This window comes from Amblyomma americanum, chromosome 5 (assembly GCF_052857255.1).
Source record: "Amblyomma americanum isolate KBUSLIRL-KWMA chromosome 5, ASM5285725v1, whole genome shotgun sequence".
NCBI classification, from domain to species: domain Eukaryota; kingdom Metazoa; phylum Arthropoda; class Arachnida; order Ixodida; family Ixodidae; genus Amblyomma; species Amblyomma americanum.
Genome location: NC_135501.1, coordinates 29178007 through 29196353, shown reverse-complemented (window position 1 = coordinate 29196353; position 18347 = coordinate 29178007). Strand labels below are relative to the sequence as shown.

The 18347-nt window shown below is 46.9% G+C and overlaps 1 protein-coding gene across 1 annotated transcript in view; it reads left to right on the top strand.

The window, feature by feature from the left end:
* The window catches only part of brun (trafficking protein particle complex subunit brun), a 96639-nt gene that overhangs the window by 74166 nt on the left and 4126 nt on the right, over positions 1 to 18347 (top strand). The window contains exons 16-23 of the mRNA XM_077664699.1: positions 1766 to 1888; positions 3721 to 3764; positions 5049 to 5191; positions 7436 to 7585; positions 8285 to 8381; positions 13592 to 13685; positions 14769 to 14867; positions 17079 to 17203. Coding sequence (XP_077520825.1) covers positions 1766 to 1888; positions 3721 to 3764; positions 5049 to 5191; positions 7436 to 7585; positions 8285 to 8381; positions 13592 to 13685; positions 14769 to 14867; positions 17079 to 17203 — 875 coding nt within the window. The remainder of the gene's footprint in view (positions 1 to 1765; positions 1889 to 3720; positions 3765 to 5048; positions 5192 to 7435; positions 7586 to 8284; positions 8382 to 13591; positions 13686 to 14768; positions 14868 to 17078; positions 17204 to 18347) is intronic.

Below are 18347 nucleotides of genomic sequence, written 5' to 3'. Positions count from 1 at the left end.
CGATAGTGTCAAGGCTCCTATTCTGCAGAAAATCAGGCGGCATCAGCGGCATGAGCAAGAAACCAAATTAGCTGCGGTTGAACTACTGCTAAACCTGGTTAGAGAGCGAAAGCTCTCGTATATGAGGCAAATAGACGCAGCTTGTGTTCCACACTGGATAGGCAGTGCGCTCACCCTGGAAGGTGGCAGTTAAATTAATCATTGACCTCGAGAGGTTGGCCACCCAATGACAGCCCTCGTTGCTAATGCATGCAGCCCTTGCTTCCCTCAAAATCATCAGAGCCTATAATGTTGTCAGCGCCAATGCCAATGAACACAATGAATGCGGACGGCCTGTAGCTTCAGTGCCGCGTTTCTGCCATAACGTTGTCAATGCCGCATGCAGCGCACATCCTTCACTACTGCCACGCAGCTTAATGTGCGACTGAGATGTCCACTGTCCCGGGGGGGCTAGTTATGCTAAGCCTCCCACTCTCACACAATGCGCAGAGAAGACGCCCAGCCTCTCTCTCATGCACGGCCAAGCTCGCACTGACTAGGCCAGCGCGGCGCTCCTCTTAGCCAGGCGGGCGGCGAGTCACGTGGTCAGGTGGCGACCCAGTTGCGGAGAGCGCAAGCGCCAAGCTGGCGGTGACAGCAGCAAGCGCACGCATTGCCAATGCTATGGCGCAGCTGCGGTCAAATGAAGGTCAAAGTGCAGCCCAGGGTGAAATCGGCGCCGCTAGGCTACTAAAGCTTTCGCTTTAAGAGCAGGAGGCCTGCGTGCATCCTAGGTCGTGGGACATTGGGACATCATCACAACCTGCCCACAGGGTTGTGAGTCAACTGAGCACTATGGCAGGTGGCAACTAAATTAATGATTGACCATAAGACTTGGGTCTCGCAAGCCCCACCGATGGCAGCACCTGCCATCGCAGGGCAGTTACGCATCGCTTAACTGCTGCACTACTGCTCCAGGAGTAGTATGAGCACCCCCAGTGCTTTATGTATAGAAGGACCAATTCCGCATGTATGGGCATTGACCCATTGATGCTGAACTGTCCCCTCTTAGTTTTTTTTTTTTCTGAAGCTTTGGCAAGTTTGCCTTGCTCATGCACATAGATTAACGCATTCATTGCTATGTTGTTTAGTAGAGTTGCAGTGCACGCAGCAATGGGAGCTCAGCACACCAGTCATTCGGTGGTTTCTACCTATTCATGCGCTCCCAATGACTTCAAAATGTCGACTCAAGAATACGGTTAGTGCAGCATCATGTAAACGCCTACCTCCACGGCTCACAGCCAGATGTAATACTCGTTGTGATGTTATTCTGGTGGTCTGCACTGCTCTACAGTGCCACCAGAATTGATGGCCTCAATCAAGGTTTGTGAATTAGTCTTGTTGGTGTGACGAAACTGAAAAATACATTGCAAAACAAGGTGAAGGATGCACAGATGATGTGAACATGAACACTGCCCACAGGAAGGTAAAGTTCCCTTTGTACTAGAACTAAGCTCTGAACTAGGGTAACAAATTCTGGCTCATTGGTGCAACAAAACCGGAGAATGTGGCAAAAATAGACCTAGGATGCAAAGACAGTGTGAACCCAGGTATTGAACGGTGCTCATGCACGGTTCATTTCTCCATTCCTTGTCTGGCCTTTGTTTTGCATGGTCACTGTCCACTTATGAGCCTAGTCCAGGTGGGAGCTGAAGTCTTCAGTTTCCCATTACTCAGTGGCTCTACTTACGGTACAGTCATTGAGTAGTGATGGTGTGATGTGCAGAGTCCGAGCGCAGCCTCATCCAGTGGAGCCCCGAGTGCCTGCAGTCACAACTGCCCCTGATGCCGGGCTCTGCGGCTTCCTTGACCCTTGATGTGCACGGCCAGGCACCGTTTCTGCTTCCAGGTGAGCATGCACTTTGGGGCATCCACAGCCACAGTTGACCTTTATACGATGCCACGCTCCGACTGACCAAATTTCTTGCATCTCTTAGCCAAAAGAAATGGAGGGGAAATGCTTTCGTCCATGTGTGCGTGCACACATGCGTGCACGTTATAATACACTAGGTGATGATTGAACGTTTCTTTTGGAAGCAGTTATTAACAGATGTAAGCTTCCCATTTAGGATTTCTTACCACCACTGACCTCGGTTTCTCGCCCCTCGTTGTGAACGGATGAGTATTTTATCCAATTCATGAGGGGACTTGTGGCCTTTACCCAGACAAAGACTGTGGCTGATGTTGCCTGACTGCACCTTCAAGCTAAATTTTTTAAACATTGTTAACCTTTGTCCAAAGCATAGTGGCTTTTGGCTATGTGCTTAGCTATACAGTAGAATCCCACCATAGTAAACTCGGTTATATTAAACTGAAGCTGCAGTCTCATTTTGCCTTCCACAGACTGTACATTTTTTTTTTTTTTCAGTTGTAGTAAAGATTCTTTTCGAGGAAACGGCTTTAGTAAAAATTGTCTGGCCGTGGCGATGCACTTCCCGTGGAATGGTGACATCGCGACAATCGCGAAGTCTAGAATCGCGAGGCAGATAAATGCCAGTACCTTAAAAATGATCTGTTTGAGGTGGCTTTACCACCAGGCTCCAGAGCCGCCAGGAGAAGCCAACTTTTGGAAGGCCGTGAGGCAGAGCGCGTGGCTCACTTGGGAAAAGTAAAGCCAGTTATGAATGTAGAAAGAAAGCGGCGCAGGTAGCAGAGAAAGGAAAGACAGTATAAGTGCAGTAACCAGTAGAAAAGGGAAGGAAAGGGCGTGTTCATAGCACGGCAGCGCGAAGCGTGGGAAGCAGCGGCAAGAAGCGGAGTTGCAGCGGAACTGCGTAGGCGATTTTGTCGCGCTTGGCTGTAATTACTATATAGAGGGACGATAAGAGCAGGATGTAAGGCATTTCTTATCGTTTCTTTTATAAACCAACACTTCAGGCTTCAGCCGCCGCGGAGGCTCGGTGGTTATGGTGCTCGGCTGCTAATACGAAAGACGCAGGCTTAAGCCCGGCTGTGGCTATTGAATTTCGACGGAGGTGAAATGCTAGAGGCCCGTGTACTGTGCGATGTCAGTGCACTTTCAAAAAACCCGAGGTGGTCGAAATTTCCGGAGTCCTTCACTACGGCGTCCCTCATAGCCTGAGTCACTTTGGGACATTAAACCCCGTAAACCATAAACCAAACATTAATAATTGCAGCAATTGTGCATCGCAATTCGAAGAGACACTGATCGCTGCTCGCAATAGCTCTCAACTGATTGGGGTGACATCCCACCGCTGCGTCCCTCACCCCGATAACGTCAGTGGACAGTCTTGGTGAGCTAGGTGTCACGCTAATCACTTGCAAGTTATTGCGAGCAGTGATTTTTAAAAATTATTTCAAAAGTACAGGATCCACGCAGAGCTTTGAAATTTGGATCTAATACCTGGCAAGACCAACTCTACAGATCTGTTGCACTAGGATATGCACTAGAATATAGAATCATCTCAGGGTCCGTTTAATTGGCTGGATCTTGGGGAACCTGACACTGACACCAGGCAGTTCTGTGGTTGCCGCAAGTAAAAGCGAGGAATAACACCTTAGCTTTTCCAAATAGAAGCATAGACTGTTAACCAATGGCTCTTAGCATGTGTCTGTGGTAAACTGGTAACACAAAAAAGTGTTCTGTTATGAAACTGTGTGTTCTAAATAAAGAAGAAAGACTTTTGGAGACCACCATGCACTGTTTCGTTCTGCTTGCAGGAGGCCCCGTGGACAGCTCGCTGTTGGCTGCACCTTCGACCAGGGTGAGCGGTGCTGTGATTTGATGTAAATTCTTTCGGCATCTAATGTTGCTTCACTTTGCCATATTTTGTCCACACTGCCTTGTTTTAGCGACAGAACAAATTGGTAGCCAACATCACAGAGATGGGTGGCTTTCTGTAACTGCACTGCTTGCCAGATCAGCAGAAAATTCAATTTTCTAGAATCTCATCAAAATCCAGAGTGAAATGTGCATGGGCACCATGAGCAAGTGCAGCACAGACTTTTTAACACAAGAGTGTTAATACGCCTATGTCAAAAAAAATTGTCTGGCAGCGGCGGTGTCGGCTGTTAGAAGCCTCGCAGCAAGAACTGTGGGAGCCACTGACTGCTCCAGCAACCTAGTTGGGCGACCTAGATCACGTGACCTTGTGGTGTCATTGCAACCTGCCCACCGGATTGTGAGCAAACTGACCACCAAAGGAGGTGGCAGTTATATTAATGATAGCTCGTGAGAGGTTGCTCGGGAAGATCAACCTGGGCCTCACAAACCCCACTGTTGGCAGCACCTGCCTGTCAAAAGGGTAGCCAAGTCATTTCTGCTGTGTCTGTCAACCATTTTAAAACGCTCTAGCAATGCTGAGTGCTGCTATGTTGGCCACAGCTAGCAGCAGTTTTTGACAGTGGCATCATTTTCTAGCTGGCCAATGTTCATTTTTTTAATAGAGGTAAGATGCTTGTCATTTCAAAGCATTCATCTATTGTTTGGGAAGAGTACAGTTTCGTTAAGGACACAAGAATACGACAGCACTGGACAGGGGCTACATACAACTTTATCAGTACCCCCTTGTTCACTCTCACCAAAGATTTCTTTGAGGGCACTCGATTTTTTACTCATGGTGCATTTTATTTTTATTTTTATCCTATAAGCTTTTGGCCATGGGCTATCACTGTACCGTGCTGCGGTTTCTTCTCTGTGAACTACAGATATTCATGTGGTCTGCAGTAAGCGTTTTAGTTGAAAGTAGTGTCCGTCCAATGCTATTGTCTTGCCCTTGCCAAGGTTAGTGGATTCTCAGAGACTTGCCCGATGGTTCATACTAATGTATTGGCCTAGCTGGACTTCTCTGCCAGTGGTGTCCCATGAGAAGCTAAAAGGAATGCAGGAATTAGTTCGGTCAAACTGTTTCTAACATGAATGCATGACTGAAAAGGAATGCAGGTATCTGTTCAGTGAAGCAGCGTTTCTGATGCGAATGCATGACTGAATAAAGAGGCGAGGAAGGACGTATAGAACCCTTTCTCTTCTTGTCTTGTGCTGCGCGCAGGTGGTGGAGGTGGTGGTGCAGCTGCGCTACAGCGGGGGTCCTGGACTGCAGGCGCGCTACTGCCGCCAGCTGGGGCTGGCGCTCACACTCGAGGTGCAGCCGTCGCTGCTCATCTCCCGCTGGGACGTGCTGCCCGCGCAGGAGTGCGTGTTTCTGCTTTATGTAATAGTGGTGGCAAATCACCAGTCTCAGCTTGATGAGCTGTGCTTGACTCAGAAAAGAAGAGTGCAGGGATATTCCAGTGTGTGATCATGCTCTGGCATGCAGCTAACAGTGGGTTTGTACAGCATATAATCTATGCAGGAAGGCTGACTGCTGTGCCTATGCAAACTATGTGCTGTGGAAGCACTTGTGTGTGTTTTACTTGCTTTGCTAGGAAGTTTGCAGCTACCATATTTACACAATTGTAAGTCGACCTATTTTACAAAATTTGAAAATCCGAATTTGGGGTGGGTTGAATTAAAATCGAAACCAAAGCATCGCACCATAAATAAAGGCGAGACAAACAAGATAATCAGGCATGCTACAGTTTTGCTAAGCAGCTCCGTCGCATCGTTGTTGGTGCTGGCCTTGAGCAGCTGCTATGTCAACACGCAGAACTGGCATCCCCACCCTGCACGAGGCAGCTGATGGTGGCTGTCGATAAGCAGCAAACCGGCACCAGCCCACTCCCGACACGTAGCCACAGATTGCGCCTGCTGATAAGCGGCAGCGGTCCGACAACGGATTCGCGTTCTACTCTTAATAGGCGCTGTCCAAGTTTTTTTTTGTTTGTTTACTTTCAACCGCTCAAGCTAACGTCGATAGCTGATAGAAGAGCCGCTGTTCCAATCGTGGGGGCACTCCCACTCGGAACCGCAGTGGCGCCGAGGAGTGTCGACAGCCGACGGAAGAGCCAATGCCGCTGACGCGTAGTTGCTCTTTGGCTCTGATGCATTCGATTGCTGCCGGCCGCGCTTCACAAGTTTTTAATGTGGTGCTTCGTCATTCTTCATTTGTGCTCCGGGTCCAGTAAGCAACCGGAGCTCGTTCACAGCTACATTCAAGATGGCTGTCATTCTTCACGCTGAAGAAACGAACTGCGTGCCGGGCTGCCAGATCAACGTTCGCAACGTGAGATACAGCTGTGGCAGCTGCAGCGAGGCAAAATTTTCAGCTGTTCCACACGATGTCGTGATGTGGCTGTTGCAAAGTGTGGGATTTTGTTGCACGACGATGTTAGAACGACGAGCTGTGGGACCGCAGCAGCGATCACGACGGCAGCGCTAGCGAGGACGATGGCGCAAGTGTGGACGAGTAGTCCAGTGACTAATAGATTTTCGTTTTGGAATGTGCCCACGGGCACTCCCGCATGCGGCAGCCGATAGCGGTTGGTGATAAGCAGAGGCGGCAGGATAGTGGTATCACATTCTATTATTAAAGGTCAAGTGTAAACGACCTCCAAGTTTTTTGTTTTTTTTTCAGAGATGTGAAGTGGGGGGTCGACTTACAATCGTGTAAATACGGTATTCGTCTCGGCTGTCATTTGTTTCACTATCTCCATTAGCTCATCCAGTGCCCTGTTAGCTTTTTTAAGTCAAGGAAGAAGTGTTGAACTTGTGGTCAGTGTTGTGAAAAAGTTTTCCATCTCTAGCCCTGTTTGCAAGTTTCTGACTGGCTTTCTTTATTCTCTTCTGCTGTTCATTTTGTTTAGGGTTAGGGGAGATGTGCATTAAGTGTGGATGAGAGAGGTGAGACTCCAACAGAAAAAAAAAATCGTTTACAAATGCATGCGTGAAACACTCAGCACAATTGGAGCTGAAATTCACTGCCATTGATTGCACTCAGGAGCCTCTGTATCTACTAGAGGCTGTCTTCTTTGTCTACTATTTATTCGTCATTTCCATTTTATTGTTCTTCTACGCCTGCCTGGACAGCATGGACAACCTTGCCACCTGTGTGCATACTGCATGACTGTCTGTGCAGTGTGTGCTTATAAGACCAAATAAATATAAAGCCCATATGTGGTCATTATTGATGTTGAGTTGAGCTTGGACCTGAATTGTCATCCAGGGGAGCTTTTACAGTATGGATGCAAAAAGCAGAAGTTACTTCTTTGTTTAAACTATGCAACAGGAGGTTCACTGTTAATGCTAATCCAGCCTACCACTTAACGCCACCACTACTCCGTTATTGTTGCTGCTCTGAGAGTGCCATATCCTGCAAGGAAAGTGGATTTCAGTACTGGGTTCAGCCTTCTCGCTCGGCTGATGCATTGATGGATGGATGAATTTTGTAGGCATCCCCTCTGAATTAGGGCGATGGCGAGCACCGTCTTGCCAAGTAACTTAGTGGCTGTTTTATTTCGTGCTTTTTAATACTTTTAGTCCTGTTCTGGTTCTTTGCAGGCCCACTGAGTGCCACCTGGTGCTGGACCTCCGCAATGAAACAGAGCACGAGCTGGAGCTGCGTGCAGATGACGAGCGGCAGCCGCTGCTGCTCGAGGCCAAGGACTCCTGCCGCATCCCTGTCACTGTCCCTAGGTGCACAGCCGACAGGTGGGTCGCCCAGTGTGGCAGGACCTTGAGGTGGTGGTGGGGGGAAGGGGACGACGAATGAACCAGTGACTTCAGAAATGCCTGGAAACTCTCACAATTGTGCGAAAGCTTAGCTATGCTGCTTTTTTTTTTTTCACACGTTTTTATGTACAGGCCATCTTCAAACAGTAGCCCTTGTAGCTGCAGACACAGTCACTGTGCATACATAATAAATCAGGATTTTTTGTGCCCATGTCCTGAACTATAGCTTGTCACAGCCACATGTGTCTGTCAGTGTTGGAGCACTCTGTCCTATAATGAAGTAAATGCATGCAGGAAGGGAGGAATGCTTAACGTTTAGAATAGGAATTCTTGATGTCTATAATGCCTAATGCTGGGTGCTATATTGCATTTTGTGAGCATTGAATCGTCATGAAAAGATCGCTGCAAGCCATTGCACTCTATGTTATCATGCTTTGGATTACTTTTTTACAAACTGCAAGGAGCTATCAGAGTGACAGGGTGGACGAGCCGGTTTTCATCGCACTAATGCAGTCTCTGCCCATGGTTCCTTCTGCTAGTGGCATGGCTCTTAACCACAAGAATCTGTTTCCACTGCTGTTAGCACAGGCCTACGTGCTCATTAGCTTACCCACTAGTCCAAGTATGTTCGGGCATTGAGGTATCGCCAGGGAGCCAACAATTGCACTCCTCTCGCAGCTGGCCCTGTGAGGAGGAAGGGTCTGCCCGACTATCTCGCCTGGAGCCAGCCTGCCGTCAGCACTTGCGGGATGCTGTCACCCTCCGCTGGTGGCTCATATCCTTGGCTCATGTGAATGCAGACCTCCTTTTCAGTGCGCCAGCAGTACATGCTTCGCTAGCGAAAAAGTTGTCCTGTTTTCGGGTGAAGCCCCGGAGTAACTCGAGTAAGCTTGGGTAAACTCAGAGAAGCATCAAGTTTACCCGAGTGATTGTGGTCAGGTGTTAACCAGTCACAATGTCTTGAAGACAAATCTATTGGCCAAATTCAGAAACCTTCACAAAGGACATTCTCGTAATTGACATTTAATTTATCATCCATGTGATGGTTCATTAACCATGCACTCAGTACACTCATAATATGTATCTCAGGAGCTTACATAAAGGATGTCACGTTTCCAAGGAAAAAAACGATGTAAAATGTTGTAAATGGTTGCTTTAAAACAAAGAAAAACTAAATTAAAAAATTACTGAAATTTAGCAACCATATATTTTTTTTTATGGTGATTGAAAGCTCTGCACTCAAATCATCTTTCTTGTGCCTGGCTGTGGCACTGAGAAATATGGTAGAATGTTTTGAAACACGGTTTTTTCAACATGCGAATGTGCCATTCTACTATTTAGTTGGTGGCACATGCGCACTACTACATGACATTAGAGACTGTAGCGGTTGCCCACTGCCAAATATAGAAGCAGCATATCAGTAACCAAATTGTCTCTCCAACTCTCGAGTGTCCCTTACATTTGCCATAACTTTGACCCTCCTCATGGCTCAGCGACTACGGCATTTGGATACTGAGTATGAGGCCTAGAGTCCTGGCTGCAGCAGCCGCATTTTGGTGCGAGAAGAATGCACATCGCGTTTAGTCATGCTGTGTCATTTCGCACTGAAGAACCCTAGATGGTAGAAATCACGGTAGAATCTCGATATGATACCGGTTGAAACAGTTATCAGATGATAGGAATTCTTAAAGTGCCTTGGCCACAGTGCATTGTGTGCAGTGCGCAGAAATTCGGATATTACGAACCCTCCACCCCACTGTAGATTATAATGCATGAGCCGCGACCACACCTTCAAGCACAAGTACCGTAAAAACCGGAATATAGGTCGAACTTTTTTTCAAAAAACCATGGTGAAAAGTCGACCCCCGTCTTATATACCGGTCATTGGCGGAAAAAATACGGAAGTCTTGCAACAATGGGTGGCTGAAGTCAACAGCCTCCATCACCATCGCAATCAGCAGCAGTGCCGCCATTTTGCGTTTCAGTAGATACAAAGCGGAAGCTAACGGCAATTTACCGTCGCCTTCAAGAAAAACACGATTGAGTACGAGGAAGTTCACGGGAACCTGGCGGCACAGCGCGAATTTGGAGTATCCGAAAAGAGCATTCAGTACTGGCGGAGGCAGAAGCTGCGTATTACAACTTGCAGCAACCAGAAGAAAACATCATTTCGTGGGCAGACCGTAGAGTATCGAGAATAGGAAGGAAACGTTGCGCTGCGAGCAAGATCGCTGCCTGTGACTGCCGAATGCATCCGCGTGAAAGCGGCAGAGATCGCGCGTGCCTCTAGACTCACGAGGGCGCAATTCAAAGGCTCGCCATCCTGGTTGCAGCGATTCATGAAGAGGAGGGCTTTGCTCTACGCCGCCGTACTTGCCTGTGCCAGAAACAAACACGCAGGCCGCCGATTGGTGCGTGATATTGTTAAAAAATTTGCCGGGTGTACATACAAGCAGCATTTAAATGAAATTAAATACTGTCACCATTGTGCAGCCTCTCGAGTCGCATTTGTTTCAAAGTAAGGATGTCTTTCGGTACTTTTCCCATTGAAAAAGATCTTTTTCATTTTTAGAATTTGTTAGTTAGGGCGTCGACCTATATTCCGGTCCGACCTATAGTCCGGTTTTTATGGTATTTGCTGCCTGTACATCACCAACACTAGGATCACCAGTTGCACAGTGTGCACTGGGAGTAGTGAGAGGCGCTGCACAGCCAACACAGTGCAGACTAATCAAGTCAGTGGTGGCGCATGGTGGCCATAAGTAAACCCCATAAACCAAAACCATATTTGCGTAAATTCTGCATACAACCGATGACAAAAGGAGTGTGAAAACAAGACAACGGACGAAGACGGAACACACACCATGATCGACCGATACCGACTCGCCAACTTTCCACCCTTGTCTGCATACAAATTCTGTTCATTTTGGATGACACGAATTTCGTATTATGTGAATATTTTTAGTGACTCTGTGAGATTCGTAAGTTTGGGATTCTGCTGTACTCCGGATTCCTCCACTGCGGTCCTTCCTATGGCTCGTGTGCAGCATTGGGGCATTAACCCTTCAAGGGCTTATGACGACCTCAGCTTGTCACAAGTGATCGGCACTTTTTTGCTTATGACGAGATGAGATCATCAGGGGTGTTCCACAGTGTTTCAAGTGGATTTTGGCGAGCCCAGCTCGTCAAATGATGTTTTAGTGCATAAAACATGGATGGCCGCACAGGTTCTATCATTGGCGCTGTTCTTGAATGTGATTTGGCACACTAGGTGGCTGAGGGCCTGCGTCGCATTTCTCACGGTTTCTAACAAACATGGCATCGTCCGCGCGGAGGTTCTGGTGCGGGAGGTCGTTCTGTGTCGGACAATAGTGCAATTGATGAGGATGTTAATGTGTTCTATTCTTCAAGTGAAGGAAATAGTGATGACGTTCTTACCGACAACGTGTTTGAAGCGGAAGACACCAGTGATGACACGATGGCCAGCTCCTGCGAATGGTGCCGGATAGATGTGAATGATATACCAGTTCAACCTCCACTGTTTGAATTCAAGGGTTCTCCAAGACTGAAGCTCGCAGTAAGGTTCTCCTCCCCAACCACTGGAACTCTTTGAGGCTTACTTTGATGGTGAACTGCTTGATGTTATTGTGGATACAAACCGATATGCCTCTCAGCTGTTGAATTCGAGTAAGCTGGGCAAGCACTCTTGCTCCTGAAAATGGTTATCAGTTACGCGGGACTTTGTCCTCTTGCGACCCTCCGATTGATTGACTCTGAAGTAAAGTTTTCCATCCATCTATCTAGTTACGCGAGAAGAATTGCGTGTTTCTCTTAGCCTCTTGTTGCTGCAGGGCATTGTACAGAAACCAGATGAAAGGATGTACTGGTCAAGAAACTGGCTGATTAAGACTCCTGTCTTCGGCGAGGTAATGCCTAGAAATCGGTTTCAACTCATCATGAGAATGTTGCACTTTGTTGACAACGCGGCCATTGAGAACTTGGAAGGACACCCTCAACCTCCTCAGCTCCGAAAAATCTGGCCAGTGTATCAGGAGCTTCTGAACAAATACCACATGTTTTACGTTCCTGAGTGTGATGCAAGTGTTGACGAGAGCTTGCTGCTTTTCAAAGTACGACTAGTTATGAGAGCAAGGTTTGGCATCGAGTCATTTTTTCTGTGAGTCTGAAAGTGGCTACATTTGGAACTCAGTAATGTATACAGGGAAAGGCACCAGCCTGGGGAGCTCGTCAGTAGGAACAGAAACATTTGGAGTGGCAACAAAAGTTGTACTGAAGCTTGCGGAGCCCCTTCTAGACAAAGGCATCACAGCCAACAACTTTCACACATCTCCAGAATTGGTTGACTTCTTGCTGAAAAGATCTACCGATATCTATGGCACAACACGAGTTACTCGCAAAGACCTTCCTCCTGGTTTCACTAGGGCAAAGCTCAAGAAAGGCGAGGTGCGTTTCTTTCAACGGGGCAAGTGTTTGGCTATACAGTAGATGGGTAAAAGCTGGTAACAGCTTTATCCACTGTACTCAGTGCTGATACGGTGCCATTCACTGACAAAATGGTTAACCAAACCATGAAGCCAGAAGTTATCATGGATTACAACCATGCAGTGGGAGGAGTCGACAGGGCAGATCAGATGCTGACAAGCTGTTCAGTGCCACAGAAGTGGAAGATCTCATAAAAGATCTTCCAGCACTTATTGGATGAGACGACCTACAATTCATTCGTCCTTTATCAGAAAGCAGGAGGCAGAGCGTCTCATCTGGAGTGTCAGCTGCAGCTTGTTGAGGAGACCATCGGCAAGTACTTAAATAACAGCAGTACCAATAAGAAAGGGCAGCCTGGATGTCCCCTGAATATGAAGCAATTTGGTGAGTGCCACTTTCAGTCACACATCCCGCCAACAGAGAAAAAGAAAGAACTGACATGCCGCTGTGTAGTATGTTACGTGACGCAAGACGCAAATGGCAAAAAAATTGGCGGTGGTTTAGCTCTGGTTAAACCTGGAGTGACACGATAGCTACAGCTGGCTGAGTGGAACTTGCTCAGTTGGATTGCAAAGTCAGTCTTTCGCCACTTCGTTCCGCTGGGCGTTCCTTCTTCATCTTCATCCCACTTGACACGGCGCATGCACACAGCTGTGGTAGCTCGTTTTCGCCGGCGCACCGCGCTGCCAGCAGCAGCAGCTCCTCCACACCAGGTGGCTGGTCACGTGACCAACTACATGAAGAACCACGTGATCAGCCACGGCGCCGCGCCGCTGGTAGCTGCTCTCCACCACGTGACAAACCACGTGACAGCAAAGCGGCACAGCCACGGGGAGGCGGCGCCGCCACCGCCATGGCGTCGCCACGCTGATGGCTTGAAATGCTACCATAATGTAGCTATCGCTACAAAACATCCGCATTGAAACGAGGCTCTGGTGCAGGTGGTTCCAGAAGGCCCTCTGCACTGTGCCATCCATGCTTTGAGCGCTACCACACGAATGATGGTCTCATTTAGTTTGAGGGCAACTAGGAAGCAATAGTGCACTTTTTGCATGGCAATTCTAAGCCAACTTTTACTTTCTGGAATTCCAAGAAATTTTTTTATTTCAGAATGCGTCTCTAAGGCCTTAGGTATGGAGTATCACATGAGGGGACAAGTAATGACCAATTAAAGGTTATTATCTGCCATAAATTGTTTCTGTAAATGTTTTTATGCTCTAAAAGTATTAGTGAAGCATTACGTGTCGTAAAAAAAATTGGCAATTTTGGAACGTCATTTTTAAAAATTTGATTGGCCCTTAAGGGGTTAAACCCTGTATACCACTGCCACTTACTACAGTTTTGAGTAAACGGGAGCATGTTTCTTGGGGAAAATTAATTGCCTGTCGGACTGCGGCTGGTTGCATGACTGAGCAGAAGCGCAAGGCACAGTGTCACAAGGGTTCCCTCGCGCTTGTCTCTGTCCTTGACTGTGTGTGGCACCCCTCCCTGGAGCGTGGTGGTGAGGCCAGCTTGGACGAGGTGCCCTGGACACCACACATGCTCGACACCATCGTACAGTCACCCCTGCAATGGGGTAAGTGCTCACCTCTTGTTTGTGCTGCTTCACAGGCGAAAAAGAAGGGGGAAAGAGTGAAAAGAAGATGGTGTATTCATGGTGTGGTTTGGATCACCGCAAAGCAGCATCGTACTATGTACTCTGTAGGGCGAGCTTGGTCGAAGAGGCGAAAAGGAGACGCATGCTGGTAAATATGTAGTATCTTAGGGGGCTGGCTTTATTTACAAAAAAAGAAGCAAGCACAGGTGAGAGAGAGGTAGAGGGATAGTCATGGCAGCCTGCACTCCTGCGAACTAGGAGTGCCAGTGCATTGCTTTCTCCGAATTCACGGGGTGCACACTAAAGAGCTGGCACACACCTCCAGTGCTGGGCACATATAAGCACCCACTGCAACTCTACACACAGTGAGTGAGAAGCAGAAAGAGAGGTGTTTTGTGCACACGGTGTCATTGAGAGCATGAGATTTCCTGATGCAAAGAGGTCTACGTCTACACTCCTGCTGATCTGCATTACAGTGAATGATTGATCTCTTGTCTCGGGCCTCTGTGAGATCAAAGTCATGTTAACCTGCTGTGCACAAAGTTTTCCATTTTTCATGTGAAGGATTGGTGTGAACTGTCCAGTAAGATCAGAGTGCGCTGTTGTGCACTGCAGTAGAAAGCTGCATTGCACAGTGTTGTACAGCAAACTAAGGCCTGATGAGTTAATGAGCCACATGAAAAGTGTTGGCTTTTCAGATTCTTAAGAGAATAAAGCTTTTGCTCATTGAGACTTTCATCTGCTCACACACCAATGAAAGATGGATTATTTGGCTTTGCATTTCCTGTTAACAGTGCTGTCGTATGTGCTGTGTGAGAGATTGTCCATTGTGTTGGTACAAATGTGCACTGGTTTGGTTTAGAGGCTGTTATCCATCAGTGGCAAGCATGCTCAGACCACGAAAGTGATAATGAAAAAAAAAAAGCGTTTTTTTATCTGAGGATAGACATTTTTAAACGGCATGTTGCTGCCTAGGAATTTGCATAGGCAGCATTATCTTTGTAGTGGCCCTTGTAAGTTTACCTTTCATGAATGCATGTGCCCCTTGTGTGTAATGTGCAGAGGTGCAGGTGGACGGAAGGGTCCACAGCCCCGAGCAGGAGTATGTGTTCCCAGTTGGGGAGCCCCTACGGTTGAGCGTGCTGCTCCGCAATGTGTCACGTGAGTCACTGGCTGCCACTTGCTCTTCTCCATTTGTTTGTCGGCATGCCTGCCAAAGTGCAGACTGAGTTTTTGGGCCCACCCCGAGTCATTATGGCTTCAGGGGCAGAGCATGGGCGTTGTGCTGCGTGATTTTCTTTGTTGTTAGTTTTTGTTTGTGATACATCTGTAACACTGCTAGTCTTGCTATGCGAGCATTGCAAGAGTCTCATATGCAAGAGTCTCATATTGTGTTCGACGGTACTCATGTTATTATTTCGTTTAAATATTTGTTGCCTTGTAAATTGTTGGTCCTGTTTGTGAACTGCCCTGTATGCCACTTTACTACTTTTGTTAATTTGTACGGGGTCACAGACATTTTCAAGCTACATAGGCTGTAGCATTTCGCCTGTGTTCCCTCCCCTTTTAAGTGTAAAAATAAGTTCATTCATCCATTCATATGCAGTAGGGCACGTATATAGTAAAGTGGGATACAGTGGCCGCAGCTGGCAAAGGACAGGGTTAATTGGAGAGACATGGGAAAGGCCTTTGCCCTGCAGTGGGCGAAGTCAGGCTGATGATGATGATGATGATAGTAAATTGCCTGGAAACAGCAAAAATCCTTACTGTGTTGGTTGTTGGTAATGGCCTGGTTCTGAGGATGCTGTCTGATAATTGGCTACCTACTAAAGTGTTGGTTTATATAAAAAACACTCAGAAATACCTCCCATAGTGCTCTTATTGTCCCTTTATGTGATAATTATTTATTTTTTGTTATCACATTTCTTGTTAGCAGGTTTTTGATTTTGTTTAGCCTTGTGAAAGTACCGCATTTGCACTAATACAATGCGGCTACGAATGTAACGTGAACTTCATTTCATATGCAAACTAAATCTTTGTGTGAACACGCTGTCGTCTGCCGCAGCCTCAGCCTGAGATAAGAGGCAATAAGTTAAGGCACAGTCAAGCAATTTCATCATGCATCCCAAGCAGCCCCTGCTTTTGTAAACATGGTGTTAGTCTGTTCACCAAGTTCCTTCATGATGACATCGCTTATAAGCTGCTGTACACAAGGCAAGATTAAGGGCTTGTTGGTGCTTCGTAGTGGAGATATTGCGCTTAGCTGACACAGAAAACACAGAACATGCACAGAATGCCAGGCAGGCGTGCGTTTCGTCTGCTTGCCATTGTGTGCAGGTTCCGTGTTTTCTGTGTCAGTAATGGCCCATTCACACAGTGGGCACAGTACGACATGACCTGACGTCACTGGCTCCGCCTTGTCCATGGACGACGCAGGCTTCGAAAGCCAAAAACGGGTTCGTGGGCTGCACAATGTCGCCTGAGCGGCAGTCTGCTGCACTTTCAGAAGCACAACCCTCGAGAGTGTGCCCTCGCCCCTAGCGAATTCCCCGAATAACCTAAATTACTGGAATTTCCACTTATTTTATCTTCTACAAGGATGGGGGTGTTTTTGTGGGATGAAGTCCATGTGACTGGCATGGTTTCGATGCCTGCCCATTTCCTTTGTGCTAGTGCACTTGTGGGGTGCAGCACTTGCCTCGCTCTTGGGAGGGAAGCACGAGGAGGACAGTGGAAAGCAATGAGAGGGTGACAGCGTTGGAGAGTGAGGCTTACCACAACTGATTCTCCTGTGCCATCATCTACCCTCGCCGTCCCACATGTGAGCTGCTACCGCCTGCAGGTGAGGTGGAGCCAGTGACGTCGAGTGATGTGGTGCTCTGTCGGCGGTCATAATCAGTGATTTCATCTGTCATGTGGATCGGCCTTTAAGCATGACATCTTCACTGCTGCAGCACTTTTTGTGATCCTTATGTGGTTTTTTCTGAGAGGCACTGCAGGACTCATTGGAGCTAGCATCATTTCTGAAAGAATGCGTTTGTGCCACCACTGCGGCTCAGTGGTTATGGTGCTCGGCTGCTGACGCGAAAGACGTGGGTTCGATCTCAGCCGTGGCAGCCAAATTTCGATGGAGGTTAAATTCTAGAGGCCCGTGTAGTGTGCAATATCAGTGCACATTAAAGAACCCCAGATGGTCGAAATTTCCGGAGCCCTTCACTACGGCGTCTCTCATAGGCTGAGTCGCTTTGGGACGTTAAACCCCCATAAACCATAAACCAAACCGAAAGAACGCGTTTGTGTCCTTTGCATGTCTGCTTCCATATTATGCGGCAGAGCTTTTAATTTTCTTGGTTGTGCTCGTTTCTGCTGCAGAGGTCAGCTTTCAGCGTCTCTGGCTGTCGGCTGTAGGCTACCAAGACCGGCAGAATGGGACCCTCAGCTACCGGCTCGAGTCCAAGGCTGTGTTTGTTGGCTCTGACAAGCTCTTCATTGAACAGGTATGCCCACTCATTCCTGTGTGCATTTTAATGTGTGTGTTGACATCTGGGGAAATAGAAGAGGGTAATGTTATTCTGAGTACTTCCTTTTTGGAGAAATTTATTTTAAGGACAGTTGTTTTTTCTCTCAAATCATCTCTGAATGAAATTTACTTCCTGACTTTATTTTTAAAGCTTCTGAGGTAAATGGCAGAGGAGGAACATTGCCTTATCTAGGCTAATTTGTTCCATGTTTTTCTGTTGTTCTTACTGGCTTATGCTGTTTTATTTTTTTTTTCACACCTACAAAAAAGGGGTGAATGTAGTGCTCTATGGATGCCCCTTTGGCTTACACAGTGGCAGCATTCACTTTTAAGTCTACTGTTGTACATTGCGTCTTTTATCCTCGGGCGTGCTGTTGCAGTGTATTAGCAAATTGGAGGTTCGTTTGATATTTCCTATTAGCTTTTGTAACCAATTTCTCTCACTCAAACTCTCAAAATACTTGCTGTAAGTATGGAGCACATACTGTCACAAATTTTATCCACCTGCCTGGCATCCTTCCTGATTGAATTCAGTTTTGAGTCATTCAAAAATAACATGGTACTTTATGAAAAAATTTTGTCAGAAAAAAGGCACATGTATGTGCTCTACAACACACTAAAGAGCAAACTGCTCTTATAATGATTACATTCTTCCAAGTATCTATGCAATAGTGAATATCCATTGGCTGTCAAGTTTTGACATAGCACATCAAACTTGTAAATGTGTTGCTCCTGACATTTCCTTGGTGATTCTTCGAATGTCTAACATTGAATATTTATTTATTGAAGCCTCAGGGCCAGAGGCATTAAAGAGGGGAGTGGTTACAAACAAGAAATACATAAACAAGAACGATGAGTGTAACAAAAATTTTCTGCTATTTATGCAATGCTAGCTAATAAGTTGCAAAAATTCTGGTTATCATTGATGGCGACGATTTCAGCAGGAAGGTGGTTCTATTTGTGTGAAGCACGAGGCAAGAAGGACTAAAATGCTGATAAAGTGTTAAATGTTGAAATTGCAACTTTGTGGCGATGATCGGTGCAGTTTAAATCATTGTGGAGGAGTATTGATATTGTTGGCATTGTCAGTGTTCATTTGCATATGTTCATTTGACATTCAA